Raw genomic sequence first — 27,954 nt, 5'->3', positions numbered from 1 at the left:
GGATCGTAGTAATTCATATTTGTGACAATAGCTCGTTTGTGATAAACATTGTCTGTTAGAAGAAGCGTGAACATCAAATGCTTATTCGCTATGGCGTTTCACCAATCTCATGCGATTCGTCGTGTGCTCCAATGACGCGCGTTATTATATTTACAGGATAGGGATTATCGTTAAGAGGTTCGGTTAAACCCATCCGAGGGAAAGCATAGCTGACGACGTTACGTCGATGTTATCACGACGACATCTTTTCTCTTCTTTAGACTTTTTATCATCTGTATTCTTGTAACAGAAGGAACAAAGTGCAATCCGATGCGCGAACGTTGAGTCGCGGATTCTCGACCGCGATTCAAGGAAGAAAACTACGTCGTCAATCACGCCGATACCCTCAATATTCAAATGCGCTCGAGTGTCGTATATTGCTCCATTGATAAGAGATTAATCCTTGTTTTGTTTAATCAGTGGATTGTTACTTGTCGTTGTGGGACCTTGCTCGGCGATCGTGCTCTAGCAGAGGTATACTTGGAACCGGGCACCGTGCAAAATCACAACCGCACTGTCCTAGACTGGCTCGGGGGGCGGATCGTTCCCCTTGACACTCTCTCTAGATTGAATCATTACCTCCGTCTGTTCCTTAGTTAATTCGTGATCCTTGGTAATTTCGAAGTCTTGCTCGGCCAGGAAACTTCGACGAATCGCACCGTTCGCCACTGAGGACAGATCGTTCCTCTGATGCTGCGTGTCCCGCCAAGGTGTCGTTAGGATCTTCAACCTCTGCGTTGAAATTTGATGCATATACCACGTTATTTTTCTCAGAAAGCCAAATATTACAAATATAATTTAAAGATTTCAATAAAATTAATTTATCAATCAAATCGTATTTAATTATCTTTTTAATAAAATTATCTGTTAAACTCAAGTGTATAAATGTGTCCTTTAGTTACATTCGTAAATTATATTTGTATCAAAAAGAACAAAGTATCTTTTTTTGTCGAATAATATTTTTCTAATAATAAATATATAGAATTTTAATTTTGTATATTTAAAAAACTTTTTTAAATTAGATAAATTTAAATATAATAATCATATTGTAACATTTAAATAAAATACTTACTTGAACAAAAGATCCGGATGTGCTGCTAATTTTGTAGATGGCCATACCTGGGATCATGATAATAGAAGAGCATGCGATCAACCAGCCTAATATATTTGCCCAAACTGGATAAGTGTAGTCCTCGTACGATAATGGTTCGTAGCCCATTAGACCATAGACGATAATAAACTATAAACAAATAAAAGACAAATGTACATGTAATAAATACGATGAGACTTTTATTAGCAGGATGTTAAAATAATTCAGTGTTTGTTCATCACGCAAGAAAATCCAAATTTGATTTTTAAAATTTAATTTTAACTGAGAAAATATTTTATTGTTAAAATAAAAACAAAATACAACAAATAAAAGTTTTAAAAATAAAGTTTAGTTTTAAGAATAAAGACAAGAAACTTGATTGTTATGTACAGTAATTTCTTCCTATAAAAACTAAAAAATTAAATACAATAAAATAAAATAAAAACTAAAACAGAAGACAGCCGAGAACAATTGTTCTCCAAATAAATTTATTATAATTATAAATATTATTATCATTAAATTTATTATAATTATAAATATTATTATCATTAAATTTATTATAATTATTATAAATATTATTATTGCTTTCGTTATATAAAAATTGGAAAAAATATATTTTTTAAATATGTTTAACAAAAATTGTTAGAAGTGTAAGTTCTTTTTTAAATGATACTGTTACTTAATGATCAATCTTATATTATTTTCGGCTATATTGTGACATACCATAAGAAAAAGTGGTGCTACAAATTTCCAGCATACTCGCCAGTAGATACCAGGTTTGAAGCCGATCATATCTTTGATATCGGCGCAAAATCGATCCGTTCCATAGATCCAACTGACCGCGATTGTTTCTGCCAGAACGGCGAACAGCATTGAATACCCAGCCGCATATCGATCCAACAAATGGAAAAAGTAAAACCCACCCTATATTAAAAAACAATAATCTTCAGTTTATAATGTGAGGCACACGAATTAGGAATTAAATATTGTTTTGCATAAATCTAACACGATTTATAACAATACAAGAGTGTAAAATGATCTTAATAATTCAAGACTTAAGGAAATATCAAAAAATCTAAGAGAAATCTTAAAAATTAATACTTATTAAAAGTTCTTTTAAGATATACACTTTTTACACTTGTTTTTATGTTGTCTGAAAGTTTCTGTTGGATTGGAAATAAATCGGATTAGTATTTAACGTATCAACAATTTTAGCAATTAGAATATCTACCTGTGAGCAAGAAGCGAGCCCAACCAGAAAATATAAAGTGAATAAGCACGCCACAAAGACCTCACGATTATTGCCGATTATTGGAAACTCGTCGCTGAGTGCCGTTATAATTGCTTCTGAACCTCCGAACTATAAAATCACATTAATTTGGATCTTAATTATTCGTGAGCGAGAAGATCCATCGCTTAATGGAAAGATATTTTCAACATATTATATTTAATATCAAATGATAGCTTTATACGAAAACAAAATGAAAAAAATATCAATAAAAAATGCGAAAAAATATTATTATTGTTAAAGTAATTCATATAGGAGAGAGAGATAAAAACGCACCGAGCTGTCTAAACCGAGCGTGAGCAGCATCATGAAGAAAATGAGGGCCCAGAATGTCGAACCGGGCATCGTAGCGATGGCCGCCGGATAGACGATGAAAACCAGACCGGGTCCTTCCGTGGCGACATCCTGGATAGACTTGCCGCTGGCACGTGCCATATAACCGAGCACCGAGAATATGACAAATCCGGCGACGAAAGATGTTGCACTGTTGATCAAACTTGTCAGCAGGGCGTCTCTGCGGAGAATACGAGTGTCAGACGGGATCGTATGGGTGAGCGCAAAAAAATCCGGCCTTCTTACTTGTAAACGTTGTTGTGATACTTGTTGTAGCTCGCGTAGGCCAATAACACACCGAATCCTGGTCCTAGAGAGAAGAATACTTGCGTCGCCGCGTCCACCCACACCTAGAAAAAAGCGGAAAGAATATCCTCATAAAAGCGATAAAATATAGTCTTACACTTTCATAATAAGAAATATATAATAGATAAGTTTTGTAAAAAACAGAAATTACAAATTGTTTTACTCTTTTATATCTTCAATTTATTTCTGTTATAACCTAGGTTTAAAATTTTGTAAAAAATAAGAAATATAAATTATTTACACACAATAAGAAAAGAAAGAAAACCTTTAATGGTCAAACTGGATCTTATTTAATGCTACCAGTGAATTTTAAGAATCCACATATGTGTATATACAGTCACGTAGTTTAAAAGCTTCAGTTTCTTATTATTTGAATTGTGTCTATAAAAGCTATTAATAATTTTCATAAATTAATTTCGTTATGGCAAGTATATTAATCACATATTTATTATAATGAGCGATACATGTACATGTAAAAAAAAACATTGTGTAAGTACACAACTGCAAAAAAAATCTAATTCCCCGAAGAAGGGAGAGTAAAGGAAAAAGGGGAGCACCAGCCAATACATCAGCCTGATTCTTCTCGTATATCCACGGATTAGCGGTGATCAACAAATCCACTTTCTCATTGATATAAAACCCACTTTAGCAACGATGGTATAAGCGGCTAAAGTCGCCGTCGTCGTCGCCCGTGGAATGCATTCCGCGCGCGAAGCACGAGGGTCGGCGTGCGTTCTAACGTTCTAGCGTGTGCCCTACCGAGCTCTAATGTTCATTATGACAGCTACACAGAGTTTCCATTTTCACCGTCGTCAGTTAACCCTGCACGTTCCTCTTACTCCATTTTTCCCCATACCTCGGCCGCCCCGGCCGCCATACCCGATCTCTTCCCCGCTCGCTTCCGCTCTCGAACCCGCTCGCGATCCTATAAATGCATTAGCTCCCAAAGTTTTCTCCTTTTGTCACTGCCGCGGGAATGCGTCGCGGTTCGTGGTAATCCAGGTCAACGGCAATAAAACAATAATCACGAGCGCGACCGATACTTTCCTTTTATATAGTTTTATTAAAAAATAAATTCCATATTGTGAACGAACAATTTTTCAATGCTTCGTAGAAGAGTAATGTTTCCTTTATTACAACATACGCTTAAATAATTAATATTTTGTATAGTTTATTTTCTATCCTTAATCACACGAGATTTAGTTATATAATAAAATGGAATTATAAATTACTTTTAATCATTATTAAGTAGCAACTACCATATTAATTTTCTTGATTAATTGTGACTATTAACTTTGTTCAAGTTTATTTATTATTAATTTTTTTAATTTTGACAAAATATATTTGTATTATATAAACAGAAATAAAAAAAAAAAGTTATGTTCTTGTCACTGCACTGGAATTGCACTAAAACTTTCTTAATCAATTTCACCAAATTTCAGTTATATACTATTTCATTTTAAGTGTAACTAGTGTATATTAGTTCAGCTACAAAGAACAGACTATAATAAATTGGATAAAAATTCGCTTCTTAAAAATCATGCTAAATATTTCAAATATTGCGTACACATCATGCGATACCAAAACATACCTCTGCCTTTGTGATAACATTGAAATTTGGACTGAGATAATAACGAATTCCCTCCATACTGCCCGGCAAAGTGACACCTCTTATTAACAAAATTAGCAGAACTGCATAAGGGAAAAGAGCGGTAAACCAAACTACCTGTAACACAAAAGAATCGTTCGGTCTGTAACTGCATCCTCATGATCGGAAATACATATACCTTAGATAGCACTTGATACAGCTCTGAGTTTTACGGTGCTTTATTATGGACCTTCGCAAAAATATGCCTTGTCGAGACTCACTTACCCGCCTTTAGGATGTCGAATCTCTGACGAGGCATTCAGCTTACCTTGCCGGAAGTCGAGATGCCCTTCCACAGAGAAAAGTAGCAGACCAGATAGACCACGAGCAAGCATAGCGCGATGTCCCACTTAATGGCACCAAGGTCGTGTAAACCCTCACTTTGGTGTAGCTCCAGAATAGCGCGACTTAAGGAAAAAAAGTGTTGTAATTTATGGAGATATCGAATAAATGACTTACTTAAAAAAAGAAAGGTTTAATATTAATAATACGTTTAATAATTGCAACATAAGACAAAAATCCAAAATATATAAAAAAATATAAACTTAATATTAAAAAAATCCTTTTCATAATATATTATAATCGTTTTTATTACATTACAATTTTATTAAAATAAATTTAAATTAAGAAAATAATGAAATAGTTCAATGTTTAAGATAAATGTCTAATTCTTTAAGTATTATTCAAATGTGAGAATTATCGACTATTTTAAATTATGCACATTTGAACAGTCTTTGCGTTACATATAAATTAATTTTTTGCTAAGAATTCGAATTTTCTACAAACCCTAATCATTTTGCTAATCATTTGGCAAACATTTAGTATTAATACGAAACGTCAAAGATGAATTTTGTTTTCATAGACGAAATGTCACTCACTTGAAGTATTCATGAGCAGCACTCGTATAATTATCCATTGTACTCTGAACAGCAGCATCCGATCCTAAATCGACCAGCAGCCGAGTGGTATTTCCAAAATTCTCATTAATCTCGCTGTTCGTATCCGCGAGTGCGTACGAGATATTCGCGTCGAATTCGCGACAAAGTGGTGTGTTCCAATCATTGTCACAGGAGGTCCACGGCAGCATCGTGGCGAACGAGGCGAAGAAATAGCGAAGCGACCAGGCGATGATGACGTTATAGTAAAAATCAACGTAAAACGCGATTAGGACCACCGCGTATCCGATACCTGATCAAGAACAATACATTTTTTTTTCAGTTTTCAGACCGAACAATCCATCGCACGGTGATAAGAGCCATTTTTTTGAAAAAAATTTAGTTTCTATTTTTATATTTCCAGTGTGTGGTCTAATAATTAATGTAAAGATTTTTAATGATTGTACTAAAACAATTTAAATTTAAATAAGAAACTTATTGTATTAATCCATGAGATTATTGCTAATCTTGTTTCTATACTTAAAAGGTAATTATGAATATCATGATTCAATGTATAACAAAGGACATTTACATTTTTATTGTAAAAATTTTACTATCCGAAGATTCTTTATTCTTTTTAAACTATTTGTTGCCTCCTTACAATCATATGTGGATTTCAGTGTGATGTGATCGCTGTAATCTGTGAAGTACAAGATTACTAAACAAATTAGCACGATAATTGCGTAGACGCGAAAGAAATCGAGACCAGCGCGGCAGAAATATTAAAAACACACCGTCCTTCCTATGAAGATATTATTTCTTACGCATACATACATTGTATACAAATGACATCGTGACCTTCTTTACTATGGTAAGATCGCGCATACTACAATACGTATGTACGTATATGTTAGATGCGTTTATCGCACGACGCAGAAATACGACGATGGAGGATCTCGATCGATCATATGGCGATCAACGGTCGGATGGACGGACGGGGCGAAAGTGTGGTTGTGGAAATGAAGTTGGAAATCGGCGGAAATGGAGGCTCTTTACGCGAAGAAGTACCGGTCGCGTTTCTCGCATCCTACGATTCTCTCGGATTTATACGTGTCGCATAAAGTACCCAACCGCGGCTTTGTATTACGAGAGAGATCTGTGAGACAAGGAATATATATATATATATACATACACAATATATTACATATATATATATGTATATGTTATATGTATAATGTATGAGATTATAAACATATCGCTCCCTTATTTCAAAAAAGTTAAGTTTTCCAAAAAAGGGAAAAAACTATTTCAACTTGATAGAAAATGATTGACAAATCAAATAATATCGACAAAAAGAATATATTAACATGATCAAATGTCGTTTTTGTTATTGTCATATTTCACAGTTCTTAAAAAAATCAATCGTTTCGAGTTATGATGATTTTGACGATTTTTTTTTTAAACCACCCTTTTTTTTTAAAAAAAAGCACTATGATAATTTTGACAATTTAGTTCAATTTTTATTCTTGATAGAGTATTTATTCTTGATAGAGTATTTATTCTTGACAATTTTTTATAAAATTTAGTTCAATTTTTATTCTTGATAAAGTAATGCTTATATATTTATTTCATTCATGATAATAACTAAAAAATTACATTTTTTTTAGTCGTGTCACTTTTTAAGTAACTGTGCGATGTGTTTGTATTGTAGTAGTATATGTATATGTATATACTTTTTAGATATACATATATAAAAATATAGATACATACACGTATATATTTATAATATACATACATGTATGTATATACATTGTATATATTCCGTTCTATCTTCAGCTTCACGTGCGCCAAAATCGGACGATCATCCTTGCGGTTCGAGTAGCTGGAAAAAGGGAAAGATCGCGAAGTTAGAAAGGAGACCGTCTTGGAATACCAATATCCGAGGACTGGTGAGGAGAGAAAGCGAGCTAGAATATAATGAGAGTAAAAAGGGCCATTTCAGCTCTTAAGCTTTTGAAAAGATTTTCCCGAACGATTCGCGCGGATTTCTACTTTCACGGATGAGAATATATACAGGAAATATATATACGTACATACACTTTAAAAAATATCGGTGTGGATTTAACACCATGCAATGTCTAGGTATATAATTCTCAGCGTGTTGGTGTCAATATTAACACTACAGTAAAAGTTATATAGACACCACGTGGTGTCTATAAATTGGTGTTAAATCTACACCAATATTTTTTTGAAGACATATATACATATATATATATTTTAAATATATATATATATGTGTATCTTAATTGTCACAAGATATATGTCTCATGAATCCCGCGGCGCACAATCGACACATGTATAAGTAGATTCAATGATCAGCACCGTTATGCGTTTCCACGACCTTCGTAAGCGATTCGAGAAGCTATAAACTTTTAAGTATATCCATGTACGTTTGACGATGGAAATAATGATCAAAAAATATAGAAATCGAAAAAACGATTTCTATTATCCATCGTTAAGTTAAACAGTTGCATTCTGAGAATTTTAGTCATGGCAATGGAATAACTATTGACTAGAATTGACGCTAAACAGGAATAAAAAGATTAAGTCGAATTGTGTGTATTGATAAATTACTGGCTATACTTATGTCATTATGTCGCCGAACATTATTACATTTCAATTTCATAACATCTAGAAATTGTTCATATATGATTAAATAAATAATGTAACATGATTTTATAATGCATCGTTATAATGCAATATTTTTTCATTATTATACATATATTCAATTTGCATTATATAAACATTTAAAATCATAGTATCTCTGTTATCAGTTTAAAAAATTATGAAAAAATAAAAAATGATGGTAACTTCATTGTGATTGTAACATAATATTTATATATTTACCTTTGAAAAGCGGTACCAGCCGACCCCAACAGGTGATAGCACCCTTCCTGTTGAATTGACCGAGAGCGAGCTCCATGTAAAATAGAGGAATACCACCGACCACTAACATCACACAGTAGGGAACCAGAAATGCACCTGCGAAGAGAAGTGTAAACGAGCCTATTTAGAAGCAGACACGAGCTCATTGTTAGTTTAACACTAAAACCAAAGCAGTTAAAATGACTGATTTGTAACTTTTTAAAACAAATTTATGACAGTGCATTTTTTAAGGTTTTCTATCAGTTTTGTTGCAATATTTAAATGATTAACGTTTAAAGAAAATATTGTAATTTAATACACACTTTGTTTTTTAAAAAAGCTTTTTAACTTCGTGTGCCTGGCTCATTACCCCTTGTTGATTTTGCTTTAAATTTTCATTCTCTGAGCCATTTATAGATACTTATTATTTTAAATGATTAAACTAATCTATTCACTTTGCTCCTTCTGGAAATCGGTCTACATTAAACGTCATTAGTTTTAGCATTAAAATATGAAGCAATTAATCACAAAGTTGAAGATAAATGAATAAAAATATTTGAAGCACTGACTTTTTATAAAACACATGCACGATGTATATTTTTCAATTCGTTTTCCGATACTAAATCAATTGCAACGTTACAAGGAAATGTCCTGAAACTCCGTTTAACCAATTTTGCTGATTTGATATATGTTCATTTCACGTTTTTGTTAGAACGATATTATTACAATAATCAAATGCATCTTTAATTATTATTAGTATATTCGATTAATGTTGACTCTCATAATAATGCGATTCTATCTGATCATAGTTCAACTTCTTGATGTAAGTCATTGTAAGTCGATCAGACGAGATCCGATTACTCTTCCATCCATCGGACGTCTATCTAGAGCAAAAAGTCTTGCGAAAAAAAGCTAAATCTTAAGACAAGGGGCCATTGTGCGATAAAATAGAAGTTATTGTGCGATCTAGGAAGCAGGAATGAGAGAAAGAAGAGGCGCTGTTTCCGGAAAAGTGACCGTACAAGAAGGAAGCAAAGTTAAAAGATGAGCAAATTAGAGGACGAAAGGTGCGCATGTAGCCGTTAAGAAACTGTTAAAGAATCGTCAAAGTTTACTTTAAGATACGCGCGCTTTCTTCAATTCGATAAAGATTTACGAACTCCATTGAAGAATTATGATACGAAATTTGGAAAGTTAATATAATCGAAAATTGTTTACTGCTTATGAAAACTGTAAGTTAATGGCTGTGTTCAATAATATGTATATTTTTTTAATTAAAATGGATTTATAATACTTATACATTTTTTGGCAATATCAGTATTATTATCTTTTATACAAAGGTCATTTTTATACAATGACAAAAATAAAAATTAAATTTTATTTATATTCTCCAAGAAACCACAAAAATAAGAGCCGTATTATATATTCTCCGCCGGTCAATCAATTCTTGTTTTACTGTTGCGTTATCTATGAAACTTTAAGCAATCGGAATTACAAAAACTTTTCAGAAATCATATTTTGGGAAAGTTCCGGTTCACCATTCCTGTCAGCCTGACGATCGACTCAGTCACGTCACCGTGTTAATGTCACCTTGCCGCATTTCCGAAAGTTGACTATCGAATTACGTGCCTAAAAGCACCTCGCTACCGGTGCTCTAAATAACGCACAATGCAGTTATGGAACTAACCCGCTGGTATGAGTGCGTCACATTTTTTCACTGGTTTCTCTCTGAGCGGCGTGTATTATCTTTCTGCCTATGTGTACACTGATTCCTTCATATAATACGGAATAAATTTACACAATATTCAACGTTTTTTTTCCAAAAAACGATTTGTTTAAGCGATATCGCGAATCAATATACTGTGTGAACAAATAATGACATCATGATCATAATTTATATATCATTAAAATTATTATTTCATATTCATACATATACACAATCACAAAATATCATTTTAAATCTATTAATGTGTAATTTGAGAAATTCTTAAAATATATGTAAATACACAGTTTATGTAGATCTATAAAGGAAAATCGATCAAGAAACTTAGAAATATATGTACAGATAAAAAAATAAAGTTTGAAACAATATTTGTTATATATATTAAATAATTAAGTATATGTTATTTATTTTATTTATATATTAAACATGCAGCAAATTATTAATCAATATTTGACTTCTTCTTTATAGATATCAATCTAAGATCTATATTTTTATAGATATTTTTATAGACAATCTATGATCTATATTCTTTTTTATGCAATTTTTTATTCCATGCTGACAAAAAATTTGGTTAAATACACCGTTATTCACTACTGCTCGCATTGCATAAATAAATGGTAATATAGATGCGATCAAAAAGAGAATAGCGAGAGACTATACTTGATCTTCCTTCTTAACTCCAACGGAACTTCCATTCCGTACCCATGGAGATGTAATCGCATTAAGAAGGATATTGTCGTTGAGCAACCTTGATTAATTTCTTCTTGTCCCTGCCTGAGCGCAAATCGTCGATCGATCGTACTAAAAATTATATTTTCACAAAGTAGGCTATTCATCACTGGATGGCTCCATTACGCGAAAAATTAGTTATAAGTTATAATTAAAATCATGATCCAATCTAATGCGCTTTTAATATGCTTAAACAAAATTGAAATCAACATATCTGTAATCTGTCAGATGTATTTTATTCACTTCTTTTTTTAAAAATATGAAGTTCTTAGTAGTATAATTGATAATATTTTTATTTTGCAACAAAGCGAATTCGCAAAACATCAAATATTGGACAAAAATTAATTCCAAAATCTGGAGCAAAGATCTCCCCACTCTTTCTTTCTGTCTCTCTCTTGTCTTGACATGTCGCTAATGTCGAGAGCAAACGTCCGGCTCCAGACAACAGTTCCGCTCAATTTTCTCCCTTTGAACTCGAGCATGCACTCACGCAAAGGCTTAGTGCTTAAAGCTGCATTTTACGCCCGAACAAAGGCGAAAAGTTCGTTCGAATGAAACGTAATGCATTCTCGCGAAATAATCGCGCCAATTGTAGCCCGTCGATCGGAATACGCTTTCACCGAAAGGTGTACGAGGGTCTAGGTCGAGCTGCTGATGTGCTGATGTCGTCCATTAACAAAATTCAACTTGCATTATTTTGAAGATTTTACTTTGAAGAGAAAGAGAATGCATTTCTTAAGTATAACTATTAAAAATATCATAATAGTCTGTGAGTCATATTTCCACTTTATAATTTATATGATCCGAATCATCCTATAAAAATCGACTAATTAGCACTAAAATCTCTGATAACAAATCATGGTTTTAAGAGGCTGCATTCGCTAATTTTATGCAAAGATTATTGTGTAAACTAGAGTTTTTTAATAAACATATGGTATAAATTAAAAAATAATATGGCGTATCCAATCTAATTTGATTGCTAATAGCTTTCATAAAGATGAACACAAAAACATTTCTTTCACTTAAAACGCCACATATTAAAGAATATAATGATACATAGTAAATAATATGTACCTTTATTTATAAAAAAGTTAGAAGAAATGGAAAGAGCATTGGAAAAAAATTGGATATGCCATATCAAAAAGATGTTTAAGGGCTAGATATATGTAATATATTCTGAGTATATGTAAAATAAAGTTTTTTTTTGTGATGTAATATATCTTTAAATTTTAATTCTAAAAACTCTTCGAGATGATGTATTGATGCTGAATCACTTGCTTGCTATACATGACGAATTATTTCCGTTCACCTATTTGAATAACTAAATTGATATTCCGCGCTATGTATACAACAGCAAAAATATCTCACGGCATGTTAGCTGCGTAAAAAATTACACCACGAATCTCTTTCATAATACTATATTAACTTCCTCATAGAGGACATTGCGCAAGGCTATCCAATAATCGTCGATTGAGCAATGTGTATCAATATGGCAAACCGGTCTAAAATTTTGATTAGCATTTACATGAATAATATCAAGATACATTAATCAAAGCCGTGAAAACGTTGCTTTTGTCAATAATAAGGAGTTTTTACGTTTATCAAATGAGAAAACTGTGTATCCGTCAAGATTTTTGTAGGACGGGAATTTCTACGAAGACAAAATTACGAGAAATAACTGGACGATTTCAAGGAAGACGCAAACGTCTGATTGATCAAACATGCGAGACGAGTATCATAATTGTGATAAACATTCAAGGAAATATCTTGCATTTCTCTATAAATGTGAGTAACTATACTGAATTATCAAATTATTTAAAAATGGAAAATCATATAAAATTTGTTTTTAAACATCCTGATCAGATAAAATATTTTTATTTTAATTTGTTAAAAAAATTTTTTATTTATTTTAAATATTTTATATTTTAATTTATTTTTTTAATTATAAAATACTTAAATAAAAAAATATCAATATTATTTTACAAAACATCATATGATGTATTGCAAAAACTTGGAATATAATTTTGTTCGTTCAAAAACATTTCACATGCAATTTGTACAATATCATTATATTTGTACTTATAATCTCTTCTACAACCTTTCATTAATTTTATAAATTTTGATTATTTCAAAATCAATTTAAAAACGCGATTCTTTTACTGTATTATAAATAAAAAAATATAAGCATTTATGCACACATAATTATAAAAATATACATATATGTGTTGAAAATATATATTTAATATCATAAAATTAAGATTTATTTATTCAACCGAGCATATCAAGTTATTTTGTATCAAAATTGAGAAACGGAAGTTTATCAATACGAATTCTCCCAAACGATTCACACAACTTTTATTGTTTCAATCAGAAATTTTTGCGATATCTGCAGCATTATCTCAATTTGCTGCAGTTTATTCAAAATCGCGAGAGGAATCGCGTCGCGTTTACATAAAAGTATCTACGGATAAAAAGTTGTCGAAGTAACAAACACGAACGATAGGCAACCATACGAGCTGCTCCGAATTATAATCATGAAACAACACGTTAATAACGCCTCCCGTAGGGCGATAACGACGCAGCCGTCGTCCGATGGGGTGCAGCGGCGTCGCGCACGTCCATGATCAAAGGCCTGCGTCCCGAATGGGAAATTATAATTAATTAAGGTAATTGGAAATTAGCGACCGATCTTGCCCATCCTAATGGCGCGGAGCCGTGCGCTCTACTCCGCTCTTAATTGAGTTAGCAGCCGCTTTTGAGGAGCCTCTGTATCACTGACAGCGGCCCTAATCGCATTCCTACTGGGGACCCGATAGAACCGGTACTAATGGCGTCGTCGCCGTCGTCGTCGTCGTCGCCGTTGCCGCAGCGAGGCTTAACAAAAGTCAATAAGATTGCAGCCAACCGTTTTCCATGAGATCGATCTCTCCGAGAACGAGAAGCGGGAAATTTCGCATAAAAGTGACATCGGTGATTCTTCATGGAAAACGAGACAACGTAGGTATGCGAGACGGATTGATAATCGCAAATGCTTACGTTAATTCAAAATCAAAACAAAAATATGTGTTCAACGTATCTCATACATAGTATACGGATTTATGTTAATTGAAGAAAATGTACTAAATTTTAATAAATATTTGTTTAAATAATACTAATTAAATATTTATTAAGTGTAAATATATATATATTCATTTTTAATTTCTTTTTTCTCAAAATTGAAATCAATATGTCTAATTACAGGACTATTTAGTATCGAAAATAATGGGATTCTTTACCGAAGTTTTAAATTTAAAAAAATATAAGCTTTATATTATTTTAAACAAATTTTAATTTTTTATCATTAATTCAATTTTAGGTTTAGCTACAAAAATACTTAAAAAACAAACTTACAAAGACTACATTTGATTAATCCGCGAAAGAAAATTAATTTCTGAATGTTCCAGAAAATATCATATTAATATATAGATTGATTTTATTAATATTTTGTTTCTGCGAATCTTGTACTAGATAGCAAAATGACGTCATTTTGACGTCTTTGATAACATTAGCTTGTTATCTGAAATATGTATGAGAAAATCGCGAGAATATTACTTCATAATTTTCGTAGATTTGTTAATAATACATTAGATCGTTTGTTCAAATTTAATCGTTATTTTATTACTTTTGATTCGCATGGCTATTATTATTTCGTCAATATTATCCCAAAACTTATTAGAAAAGTTATAATTTGAGTTTTGAATTATCTAAAATTCTTCGATTTTTATCATAGATGACTTAAACATAACGATTTTCTCGTAATAATAATCTATAATCATTAAATGAGATGTTACATAATATTAGGTATTTAAATGGAAAAATACGAAAATATAATTTCTCAATTATATTTTTAAAATAATTATAATAATATCTCCAGAGATATGTTCAAAATGACTTTCTTATCATTATACAATTATTCTTCTTCTATAATAAGCAAAGGCGTAAATTGATTGCAATACAAGAAAGATAAACTGCTAATTATTACACTACAAGAAATCTGATAATTTATTCTAATTTATTTGCGATATTAACGTTAAGTGATGAATCATTCTTTCTTAATCTTAAAGCGTTATGCAAATGTAATGTTAGTGTATATGAAGAGTCAAGGTGGAATGTTCGTATAACACGTTAACTATTTATAAAATATACATATCGCAAGCGATACAATATATGTGTATTGGATTAAAAAAAATTTGCTACTTTATTTTTATCAAAAGTTTTTAAAAAAAAATTTGGCAATTATATTATTCGATAAAACAAAATTTCAGCTTTAAGAATTTGTTTTCTAATTGTGGTACGCTATGATTTTTAATGATGGAGTTATGAACAATCAAAGTCGAAATGCTTCTTTTATTTAATCTACTAAATTCACAGAATTTTCAGAATTCTTATTAAACACACACACACAAAAGTGAATTATTTTCAGTAAAAGAAATTCGAGCGATGACCGCACAATTTTAATCGTTTTCACACTTGGCTGCTCCCGTTAAAAAATGAAGAAAAGGCTTAATATCGCTATGAGTGCTCCGCGATTTACGAAGCTTCTCGCCCTGTAAATTACTACTCCTCTACAATTATAACTAATTTGGGCACCAGCGGAGGTGCTGTTGTCGTTAGGAATCTTTGTCGAGCGAAGTCTAAATCCCGAGGTCATTTTCTGCGAGGTAAATGCCAATTAGCCAACCGGTTAGCACGGCATTGCTTGCTGGCTGGAGTACATTACTCGACGACGCGTAACACCCAACCCTCATCACGTTAACTTAACAGCGAAATAACGTCCGACGATGTTACGACGCAGTTGACGAAATTTTCCCTCCGCATATGAGTATATCGAAAAAATAAAACGGATTATCCCGTGCCAAGCAAATAGCTACGCAAAAGAATGCGATAAAAAAAATAGAAGAGGACCGAGAACGTCAAGGGTGTCCATGAAATTGAAGGAAGACACAGTAAATTTTATAGTTCAGCCACTTGTACCTTTCCGTTCAATTAATTTTGAATTTAAATCTGGCCGAGAGCGACACTCAACCGTAATGACGAATAATGTTTTCCGTGATGTGTAAATAAGTGATTCATAATGAAATGTTTTCCACATTGACGCAAGTATGAGACCTGTAACTCTGGAGATCTGATGGAAGAATAATAATTACACCCCAGAGCGTAATGTTTTAATAAATATTCTTGATGCAAATTTATAATATCAGTTTCCTTAATCAACTGATTAGAATCGACCAATTTTTCATATCTCGGTTTCAGAGAAGGAGAATCATTCCGTAAACCGAGACAAACGCGATCGGACACAGGTGGAACCAGTCATAATTCTGACCGGTGATTTCCAATCTCGTGTATTCTTGAAGTGCAAAAAACGATGCGTGAAATAATGCCAGTTTCCGCGATCAGTGATGCGAAAAATTACGAAGCTCGAAGGTGGAAGGCGTCGGGAAACGTTTGCTTAGATGAAATCGCGGTTCTCGTTACTCGTTACAAATACGAGCGAATATTGGAATGGGGCAATGGGTGAAAGAGTGGATTATTGAAATTGTATTCCTGCCATTGCATACGTCAATGACAGGGAGGAGCACTCAACTTGTGCGAAATAATCGAAAATAAACTGCGCGGAAATCGCGTCATACGTTACGAATTGCGCTCGCTCGTTCTCTCAGACAGATATATGTACTTACCACCACCGTTCTTGTAGCAAAGGTACGGGAATCGCCACACATTAGCGAGATCGACGGCGAACCCGATGACTGATAATAAGAAATCGAGCTTTCCCGACCAAGTCTCCCTGCCGTCACCGGCATTGACGCCTTTCGCAGCATTTTTTACCACCGTCGACGACATCCTTCCGGTACCTGCAAAGCAAAAACAATAAATATGCTATCTCTGACTCGTAATTACGTTCTACAATGTTAACATGGGAAATATGGTTGCATAAACTGGAAACATGGATTCAAACACCAAATTTCAAATTTAATCACAGAAAAAAAGATAATAAATCTGATACTTATAATTAAATCTATTAAACATTCTAATCGAGACTAGAAATTCAATTACAATAACCAGAATTCTGATTAGCATTTTGTTAGTATAATCATAATGTAAGAGTAATAATTAAAATGCAATAAAAATATCAGGTGTTCCTATAAATATAACGTAATCATTTAAACTTTTGCGATTAATCAGACCTTAAATCTTAAAAACCAATGTAAAACCGTCATTAGAAATTTCCCATTGAGGAGCAAATTAAGCTCAAATGAATTCAGTCGCTATTATATGCGCAATATTATATTTTGTCTTCTTACACTGAAAAAAAATACAGTTAATTTTAATAAATATTTAGTTCAATACTGCCAACTAAACATTTACTTACAGTAAATAAATATTTGTTCAGTAAAAAAAATGATTGTTAAATCAAATTAACATTTCTTGTATCAGATAATTATATCTTTATATTTAATAAATAGTTAGTTGGCAGTATTCAACTAAATATTTATTAAAATTGACTATATTTTTTTTCAGTGTACATCATGGGCATAATCAAAATCATTTTTCTTATTAAAGTTCCTTAGATAATTTATTAATATGTACCAAAAGTTATTAATAATTTATTGTCCAGTTGAGATAATTATTGAAATATAATATTGTTAAAGAAATATTTCGCATTCTGCAACATAGCTGGATTGTATTTTGTCATCAATAATTCGTGGTTCTAAAAAGTATCAACTTATATTATTATTACTTTCTATTTGATTTGAGATTCCTAATTCTTTTACTTTTTTATTGTTACCATATCGAGTTACAATTCGCAATTTTCCCTTAATCTCAAAATTATTAACTTTACGATACTCATTAATAAATTAAAAAAAGATAATTGGAAATTTTTTATCCTAAGCCGAAAAAAACAATTATATTAATGTCAGAAAAAAGGTAGTACTTATATTTTGTTTAAGCGCAGAATTAAAAACACACGAATAAACAACGATGAATATATATTTCTCTGGGAAATTCAGGATTTAAAGCGAGCTTTTCTTAAAAGCAAAAGTCTTATTCGTGCAAATCAACATAATTACGTAATCTTAGAGATACACGACTTATGAACGAGTGCATAAATCTGCATGCCTACTGCGCTCGGGATTAGGCGCAAGGTCGCGAATGTACGAAGAGCGAAAGGAACCGAGCGAAAGGAAAGTGCAGTACGAATAATAGGAAGGCAAAGAGGAGGGATAATGGAGAACGAGTGATGCAAATAGGGATGGTAATAAATATGGAAACAAAATCGACAATTCGACATACGTGTGTACGCGACCAAGTATATGGTTATTATATTATTTATTTGCGTGTTGGCATAAAATATATACGTGTACCTTTGAAAAAGTTTACCTTAAAAATATCAAAAAGAAATTTAAAACTTACAGTCTGAGCACACAAATTGTAATATCTACTTAAACTTAAGTTATAGATGTAAGCAACGCACAAGTTTTGGTATATGATATGCGACTTATTGCTGTGTTTCTTGTAATTCGCACGTCAAACTTGCGCCAAAAGTATGTGTTTTACTTATGTCTACAACTTAAGTCTCAGGCTAATTCACAATGTAATTCTACAATGTGCTTTTTGTTTCCTGTTTCTTGCTGTTTGTCTCTGTTTGTCTCTTGCCTTTTTGATCAAGAAGGCAAGAGACAGGAAACAAAAAGCACATTGTAGAATTAGCCTAAGTAAGTGTCGAAATATTTCTTGTATTCACATCCTTATCACATAGAAAACAACTTAAGAAAAAACATAAAAGATATGAGAGGTAAATTTAGACATAGAAACTAATTTTTATTGACAGTAATATCAAAACTTATTTAAGAAAAAATAAAAAAAAGAAACTAAAGAAACTTAAAAATTGTAAAGAATAAACGTCAATAATTTTAAAGTTTTTAATAAATTGTTTTAATATTATTGTTTAAAATTTCTTTTTAAATAAATTGTAAAATCATAAATTTGTTTAAATTCAAGGCAAGATCCCTTTATGTGTAAAGAAGTTTGCCATTAAAAAATTATTTCATTAAAACACGAATGAAAAGTTACATAAAGTTGTGCCTTTTATTCTATCTTTTATTCTACGGGTTTTATTTATGAGAAAACGCAGCACCATCGCATCCATCTAGTGACGATGTCGCGTACTGTTCACTTAAACTTTATATCAATTTACTCTTACTTTAAAACTTTATTTTAAGAGCGCTTCAAAAATTCTTGATACAATGGAAACAACAAAACCTTCAGTTTTTCTAAGATTATTTTAAAGTCAGCCTTAAAATACTTTAAAATTCTCAAATTATTTTGGATTAACCTTTTACACTTTAAATAACCTGAAATTTTTTTAAGTAAACTCTTAATTACCTTTAAAAACCTTAACGTCATTTAAAGTAAATTTTCCGAAGGGTACGTGGGAGAGAGAAAGAGATGATGGGGATGAGGGGGAGAGAGAGGAGCGCGTCGCGTGCGCGACGGGGCGCGGCGCGGGCGCGTGTAATTTGGCGACGACAAGTTATCGATAGCCCTTCAAGCGACAACGCTCGACACCCCCAACGAGCCTCATTGTACCCCGTGACGGGTACCGGTCAAACAGCGTATATTTCAAAGGCGATCGCGGGCGATCCGGCCTCGAGGGGCCACTCGACGAGGGGTTTTCTGTCACGCGCACTGATCCACGCTTATCCACGCAGACCGACCCAGTTAATTGATATTCGGCGGTCGCGGAGACACCTACGGATGCGCGAAGATGGACGGCGACGAAAAATCACCCCCTCGCCTCGCCACTGTCCGTCGCGAGATCGCTCGCACGCGTTTCCGTCGCGGTATCAGAAACCGGTTTGCCTGAGAAAAAAACCTAATCGGCATATTGATGAAAATAATAATTGAATAATGAATTTAAAATCCGATAGTAAAATTAGATCAGCACAACATTTAACTATAATCATCAGTTAAATAAAACAACCGCGTAAATTAAATGCATTCTATAAACATAAACCGATTGAAATATACATATCCGCGTAAGAGCGAATATGATTTTATACGAATATTTCGATGTTGTTTGCTAACATTTTTAGTCTTTACTTCATTTTTAGTAAATTTTTTTTAATTTGCAGATTTTGTTTGTGGATTCTTGAATAGTACGTGTTTGTTAAATAATGTCGAGAACAGTTTTCGAGTAAAATTACTCGAAAAGAATGGTTTTGCTGAAATATTTAAAATTTTAGCTAGATACAAATCTGAAAATAATTGTAGGCTCCAATTGGAGATTATACGTATAGGTTGACGTGACGAGTCAACGAGCGATCTGTTTGGAGTTTTCATGCGTAAGGTCGGTTAGGACAGCTGATTGGAGAGCGAAGAGCGAAGAGTCAGTCGGTATAAAAGCGACATTGCAAATAGATGTGAAATCGAAGTCAGCGAGAAAAGAATTATTGTAAAGAATGTGAGCAAAGAAATTGTTAAATATAATGCTTTCTGTAAAAAACAAATAATAACTTATTTTAAATAAATTGAGACTATTCCTTGCATGATCTTGGGCCTTTGATATTGAGCCTACATAATTTTGTTCTCATCAAAATAATTATATAGGATACTCAAACTGATTATAAAAATGTCAAAATTTTTGACAGTATTTCTCATGTTTGAAATTCGTACAAAATTTTGATGACTCAACAAAATTATTTTCAGATTTGTATTTAGCTAAATTTTTAGATATACTTGAATAAAATTGTTTTTTCTATGTGTTGTAATAAGTAAATTATTTAATTGGTTAATTGCTTTAGAGGAAACAGCTTTCGGAAAATGTTATTATTAAAAATATTATATTTTTAAACAGATTATTTAATCAAATTTAGTTACTCAATTTATTAACGTATCCATCTTATTTATCTATCGTATCAATTATAGTATTTCTCTTATAATAAAATGCTAAACATATAAAAATTACTAAATAAGGATGAGAAAATTTGGCGGAAAAGAATAGTCAACTTAAAATATTATCTAAAAAAAGAAAAAGAATATGTAAAAATAGAAATTTTTTTTCTTTTCCGTCCGTTTATCTTCGAAATGCGAACAATGACATTTTACTCGATGCATCATTAAGTCTTAACAAGTATTCCAAAACTTGTTTTAACGATGAATAATTAAAAGAAGGTATAAGGATAATAGTTAAAAGAAGATATAAAGAAAGGAGTGATGTAAAAACGATATTCTCAAGAAATCGAATTTACGTTGACATATTCCTAGAGAGGAACCCTCGCGCCTTTATTTAATCAGGGGCCGGTCTTTTTCCGTTAGGAAAATCTCTCGAATCCAAGGAAGTATGAATTAATAAGCGTAACCGCGATCGGATTGCAAAGATAGTGAACCACAAATGGTAATATATGCACACGCACACGAGGACAAATAGGACAACCGCAATGACGTGGAATCAGTCGCTGTTGAGACTTTACATTTTTTTTCGATGGATTTTTTCTATCGCATTTTTAAATTAGCCACACCTTCATTCTTGCATCAACGCGAAACAGGTCTCATTTTCTTCTTTAACTGATATAACGCGATCGTTCTTAAAACACAGACTTTTTATTACAAAAGATTTTTATTCCATCACAATTTTTAAGAACTGTAAGCGAGAATTTAAGTTATAATTTGAAAAATTTGATATAATATCAGATTTCTATTTCTATTACTTCAGACTTCTATTTTAATCTATATCTTCTATTACATACTCCTTTTCTTTTCTAGATAATATTTTAAGTTGACTATTCTTTCTCGCCAAATTTTCTCACCTTTCGTTTCGTTAAAAATTTAAATTTTAGCAACGCCCACAAATTTTTTAAGATTAACTTATAATTTTATCTTCAATAGCTATTTATTATTAAATATCCTTTGCCGATAACTACACTGAAAAAAAAGATTAGTTGCTGCAGCAAATTATATGATTAAACATGGCATAGCATTTTTAATTGGTTGCAACAACCAATTTTTGGTTGCTGATAAAAGAATATAAAATTAAATAATCATTATTCAATTCTGTGCGATATATTATTCACCTTTTAAAAAAACAGAGATTTTGAAATAATATTTGTATGAAACGCATCTATCTGAGATAACATAATTTAAAGATGAATAGATACATAGTATTTAATTATTCGCGATTTGAAAAACGCATATATACGTGAATACATACAGACAAATTCCAAGTTCCAATTGTTGACACAAAATCTATTATGCATGAAACGCACAGAGAGTTATTCCTGCGTCGCAATAATTTCTATAAATATTCGAAAAACTGTTATTATAAAAAATATTTATATATCCCTCTATAAACAGATATTATAATATTCCTTTAAACCAATCAGATGTACGTCTAAATAAATTGATGAAAAACTTAAAAAGACCTTACGCGTAATCGAAGTAAATCGTGAAATGACCTTATCGGCCTTCACAAATGCAATCTTCGTTAATTCTTTTGTTATAAGATATCTCGTAGTCATGTCTCTTTCTGCGTATTATTTACGGAATACATTTTACAGAAAGCATCTTGGTTTTATTTTAAAAAAGTAGGAATGATAATTTCTCTTTATACTATTTGTTGCAACATGTTCTGCGCATCAAAGGAAAATTTCGCAACAAGAAAGAAGAACATTTATTTTTTATGCTATCCGTCAAACTTCTCATATATACAATTTTTGTTAGAAAAACTTATGGACCGTAAAAAAAATGTCTGTCAAATCGTATACGAATCAAGAAACATGACAATATCTTTGTGTCGTCGTCTCAAAATAAAACACGAATTCTGCACGATAGGGATTCCCTGCATCTAAATTCACTATGTGAAAAAAAGAGAAAGAAGAAACCTACCGCAACGACCTTCCCTCGTCTTGAGTATGCAAAGGTCTTCCACTCTTTTCTTCGGCAAATTCCTCCGTCGAGGGAAAACCCGAAGTGCCGCGATTTGGGCGGACGGTTAATCGGGCACGATTCACGATGGTGAACTAACTGCTTGCGAGTAGCGTTCTGATCTCAAATATTCAAATGATAGCTACATGATAAGGTAGCCGACCAATATATAGGAATAGTGGGAGAGAAGATCTGTCGAATTCGAAGAAACTAACGACTTCGGATGGGAACTTTCCTGCGGCGGAGTTTCCCGAGAATTACGAACGTGAAACTAATTAGATTTTCCTTTAACCGGCAATTGAATCTTTGAGACAACACTCAATCAACTCGGACATCAATGTGTCGTGAATGACAATTAAATGATCGTTTCATTCCCGAGGAATCTTCATAATCGTTGATATCCTTTAATGGACATGCGTTTCGAGGGAGTACAGAAAATATTCCGAAAGATCTAAAGATAATAGCCGTTATCACAATGATATGAGTGTAGGACAAAGAATAATTAACATTTTAAATTACTCTAGTGACCTTTAACTCATTCTTCCCATATTAAGATAACGCGCAATCAATAGTGCTTGATTAAGAAACTTTTACAGTATTGCATTTTAATATAATACACATTGGAATATTTCTTATTTTATTAATGTTGATTGATAGATATTTTTTTTTCATATGAGAGAAGTGTTGTTTCGAATTAGAATGGCGCAATAAACTTTAAATTTGCATATGTTTATCTGTATATGTATATGTTCTTTAAATACTTTTTAAAATAATTTCTTTAAATTATTTTATGTATTTGTGCGTTTGTATAAATTATTTAAAATATAAACGTACAATTTATAAGTTAAATAAAGAAGGGATAAATACAGACTAGATCTTGGTACCTAATGATATTTTATATATATGTAAATACATCTTCCAGTTATATAAATTGCGCACTGATTATTGTCGAACTCAACAGTAATCAAAAACTGAAACTAAAATAATAATATCACAAATTAAATTTATCGTCAATTTACTAATAATGCTAATAAATGTCTTAAAGCACTGCAAGCCCTTAAGAAAAAATATTTCGATATGCTGATTAACTAATGAAATATCATCAGTTACTGAATAGTTAATCAGTATACTGAAACACTTTTTCCTAAGGGAAGATTTTATTGCGAAAAATATTATATAATATTACAATATATTTTTTCATTGTTTTAAGATACTTATTAGCCTTATTGAGATACATTGTTACATTGACGATCAATTAATATTATTATTTTAGCTCTAGTTTATCATTTCTGTCAAGTCAATAATAATCGGCATATAGTTTATATAACTGGAAAATGTATTTAAAATTTACATATAAAACATTATCTATTATATACTAACATCTAACCTTGACCATATTTTGCCTTTTTTTATTTATTTAATTCTTTTATATAACGGTCTAGTTTAACTTATTGTACAATTTATAGCCTTATTTCATTCTTAGATTTTGTTATCTCAATTTTAATTATAAACTCTAATGAATTTGACATTTCAAAAATTTTAATTTAAATTCTTGACAAAAATTTGGAGCACAATTAATATTCGCCGTAACTTTTGTTTTTTTTAATTCAACAATAAAACAGCTCGAAAAATTTATGGATGATCTTAAATATATAAAATGATTCAGGATTCCATTTTTACATAAAACTATGTAGGTAGTCATGTTTTATTATTTAATTGTAATTGTTTCTATTTACTAAGAAGTACTTTTTATTATATTAAATCATTCTATCAATCACTTCTAAATTCTGAATTATAAATTAAGAATTATTATATTACGTTTTAAATTATAACTAAAAATATAAAATGTGTTGATGCTAAAAAGTAAAATAATTATATAGTAAAATTATGTTTACAAACGATAATGTTTTTATATGAAATTTTTTTTTAAGTACGAAACTACCGCAAGGTACATGAAATCGGTTAATACAACATTCGTGTAAATAAAACTACAAATTTTCGAAAATAATTGATTTATAGCAAAACAAATATTTCACAAAGTGTAGTATCGTGTTCGTAAACAAACATAAAAACGTAAAGTATTCAACGTGTTAACGTTTGGTTTTATGATTTATTGAAAACATGCTAATAAATCTAACGTTGTACAACAATTTCCTAGGAAATCCTAAATTTAGAATTTCCCGGAAAACCCCAACATTATTTTACGGCTCTAATATAAAATCTAAATGCATATCGAAAAATTATGATAAACGGTGGAGGAACCTATAGAACCTATGCATTTTTTAATTGTATACACACGACACTATTTGAAAATTCATGGTTGTATCAAGGGGTCATTGTGTACTTGAAAGGATGTGAAAATTACCAAAGTAAGCAAATTCATTAGAATGTTCATAATTTCATTGGTCAACATCTAATGAACTTGTTCGCTTTTGTAATTTCCACCTCATCTCAAGATACACGATTGATTCCCAGAATCTAAAATAACGATCATTCTTTAAAATACATACAGCCACTGTACCATCCAATTTCATTCTTTCTTTTTCTAGTATCGTGTCCGAGAAAAAAAATTTCTCTTTTAAAAGATAAACAAAAGAATTCGAATCACTGCCCGAAGATTGCGAGCCCATCGTCATCGACATCCGTCGGGGATGCGTTCTTAGCCGCGAGCGGGAATTTTCTCGGATCGAGTAGCGTCGCTACTCAAAGAGGAAGGAGGGATGTAGGCGGGACGCGTGTACTTACCGAGTGTCGCGCCGAAGACGACTAACGAGCGATGGCGTAGCCGTGAATGTTGCAGCTTGGCGAGACACCGCGACACTGACCGCGCGGCTCCTCGGTCCACGGCAGGACTCCCACGACGAAGACTCGCCACAGGGTCAGAAGTAATTCGAAACTGGTATCCGTCAGACCCATGCCCGATTAGCGCGTCGTCGTTCCTCTTTTCTTGCCTTTCTTCCCTCCGCCCTCGTCGACACCCCTGCGTTTCCGCGCCCCGAATTCTAGAATGGAGATTTTCTTCTTCCCGCGCGTTACTTTACGTAGAGGAGGCGACGCTATTTGCCGCGGAAGAAATGTGAGTTCGAATCCAGGTGGTTCCCGCGAATCACTCGCGTTATTCTACTCGAGAGAGTCCTCGCGCATTCCGATGGCGATCGGTGGGGTGGTGAAGTGAAAGGAGGTAGCGAGATCGCGAAAGGACGTTTAGAGGTGGACCGCGAATTTCGAGACGCTCTCCAAATACGCGACGTGCCGCCCCACCGCGAGTTACTTCCGGTGGAAGAGCGCGTCCCGTTCTCTCGCGAGAGCACTAAGTTGAAGCTAAGGAAAAGGAAAAAAGAGGAGTGGAGTGACGGGGATGCGAAACGGGGATGCGGTAGTATTTTTTTTCAGCACAAACAGAGGAACCTCGTCGCAAAGGATCGAAAGAGCGAGTGGCGAATTTTAGCGCCCGTCGGCTCGTATATACGCGACGTGGTCACGTGGTGCGTGACCGCGACCAATCACTGCACGCGCGCGTGCGCTGTCGCTCGATGGGAAATTCTACACACGATATTGATAAGAAGTCACTTTTCTAAAAAAAAAGGGGGAATGGAAAACATGTTGCATATATACATATATGAGTTTATTTTTCGTTTATTAATTTTTCATATATTAATTAATATTATTTTACTAATATATGTTAATTGAATTAATGTATATACATATAAATTACATATTATATATGTATAAATATACATTGCAGTTTATATATATAAATTAATATATATATAATTTAGTAAAAATATATATATTAATAGATATTAATAAAATAAAAATAAATAATATACATTAATAAACTAATATTAATTTATACATATAAATATACATATGCATATAGACACGCGAGCTTGCGTGTGTGTTAATAGTATTATGATATACAACATATTTTACTCGCAATCTTATTGCTTCCATATATTTCTTTTACAAAAGTAACGACATTTAAAATTGCATCAGCTGAGAATGAAGAATTTAATACTACATATGCAAAGTTCTTAAAAAAGTCAAAGATTTTTACATAATCATTAATAAATCGTTTCACTTAAGTGAGATGACGAATAGAGTATGTTTTTGTTAGATAATAGAAAGCATGATGTTGTGTCTTAGAAACGATAAGGAAATCATTTAATCTGTAAGGAAAAAGAAGCTGAAGAACAAGGCGATAATATGTTGTATAATTTAATTTTTTGTGTACACATCGATTTGTCTTTAAATGAAACTTTTTATAAGAAATAAATCGAAAGTTATACCGTATTTAATATTGTAATTAAAGTCATATATTTATTCTTTCAGTAATGACGACATGTTTTAAATACATACACACATATATACGCGCACACAAATACGTACACGTATTCTAGGCAATCATTATAAAAATGCTAAGAATCCGATTGGGATTTCCAATTAGCAAATTTCAAAATGTGTGGTATTTACCCTTGTACAAAGGAATAAATAACAACGGATTTTCCTTATTACAATGTGAAAGTTCAAAGATAACATTAAAGCTGGAGCACAGAAATGTTTGTTAAAGAAAAAGAAAATCTTTTAAAAAATTGAAAATTTTTTTCTGAAAATCAGAAATTTCTATATTTTTTATTAACATACATATTATATATATAGAGTAACCTTTAACAGCTACAATAAAATTCGTATAATAATAACAATCATCAATTTTATAGTATTATGAATTCATAACTGACTTTATCGTATTTCCTGAAGATAGAAACCGTAAACAATTAAATGCATTTTTTATCTTATTTATTAATTTTTATAATAATGAGAAGATACAAAAAAAATAAAAAAATAAATAATTTTCGAATTGTTCCTTTTACAAAATATCAAGTTTGGAAAAATGAGAAAAAATTGCCCATATACATTCACATATATATTTTTTTTAATCATGTAAATAATTATAGTTGGGCAATTTTTTCTTACTTCTTCAAACTTGATTTTTTATAAAAGAACCCTCCCCAATGCGCAAATTATTCCTTTAATTAT

General features: G+C 32.0%; 1 protein-coding gene across 2 annotated transcripts; it reads right to left on the bottom strand.

The window, feature by feature from the left end:
* Positions 1–262: 262 nt before the first annotated feature.
* On the bottom strand, positions 263–26,338 carry DAT (Sodium-dependent dopamine transporter). Of its 2 annotated transcripts, none has more exons than XM_018517190.1 (12): positions 25,689–26,338; positions 16,674–16,847; positions 8,487–8,621; positions 5,583–5,892; positions 4,973–5,111; positions 4,648–4,782; positions 2,997–3,100; positions 2,694–2,931; positions 2,361–2,489; positions 1,853–2,053; positions 1,112–1,279; positions 263–771 (listed from the first exon to the last, which is right to left on the bottom strand). In XM_018517190.1, the coding sequence occupies exons 1-12, from the start codon at positions 25,831–25,833 to the stop codon at positions 559–561; spliced, it is 2,091 nt and encodes a 696-aa protein (XP_018372692.1). In that variant the 5' UTR covers positions 25,834–26,338; the 3' UTR covers positions 263–558. The 2 variants fall into 2 exon arrangements, with proteins under 2 accessions (XP_018372692.1, XP_018372691.1); XM_018517189.1 differs by having other exon boundaries at positions 559–771; positions 25,663–25,732.
* Between the last annotated feature and the right edge of the window lie 1,616 nt (positions 26,339–27,954).

This window comes from Trachymyrmex cornetzi, unplaced genomic scaffold (assembly GCF_001594075.2).
Source record: "Trachymyrmex cornetzi isolate Tcor2-1 unplaced genomic scaffold, Tcor1.1 scaffold67, whole genome shotgun sequence".
NCBI classification, from domain to species: Eukaryota; Metazoa; Arthropoda; class Insecta; order Hymenoptera; family Formicidae; genus Trachymyrmex; species Trachymyrmex cornetzi.
The sequence above is the reverse complement of the archived record's forward strand: the minus strand, read 5'-3'. Positions and strand labels throughout refer to the sequence as shown.

Excerpts from the sequence above, each read along its gene's own strand:
- DAT (XM_018517190.1), bottom strand. The coding sequence starts at position 25,833 with ATGGGTCTGACGGATACCAGTTTCGAATTACTTCTGACCCTGTGGCGA. Across the intron at positions 8,622-16,673 it reads TTGCTACAAGAACGGTGGTG|GTGCATTTCTGGTTCCCTAC; the intron begins GTAAGTACATAT and ends TTCTCTTCGCAG. Across the intron at positions 5,893-8,486 it reads GCTGGTACCGCTTTTCAAAG|GTATCGGATACGCGGTGGTC; the intron begins GTAAATATATAA and ends GTTCTTGATCAG.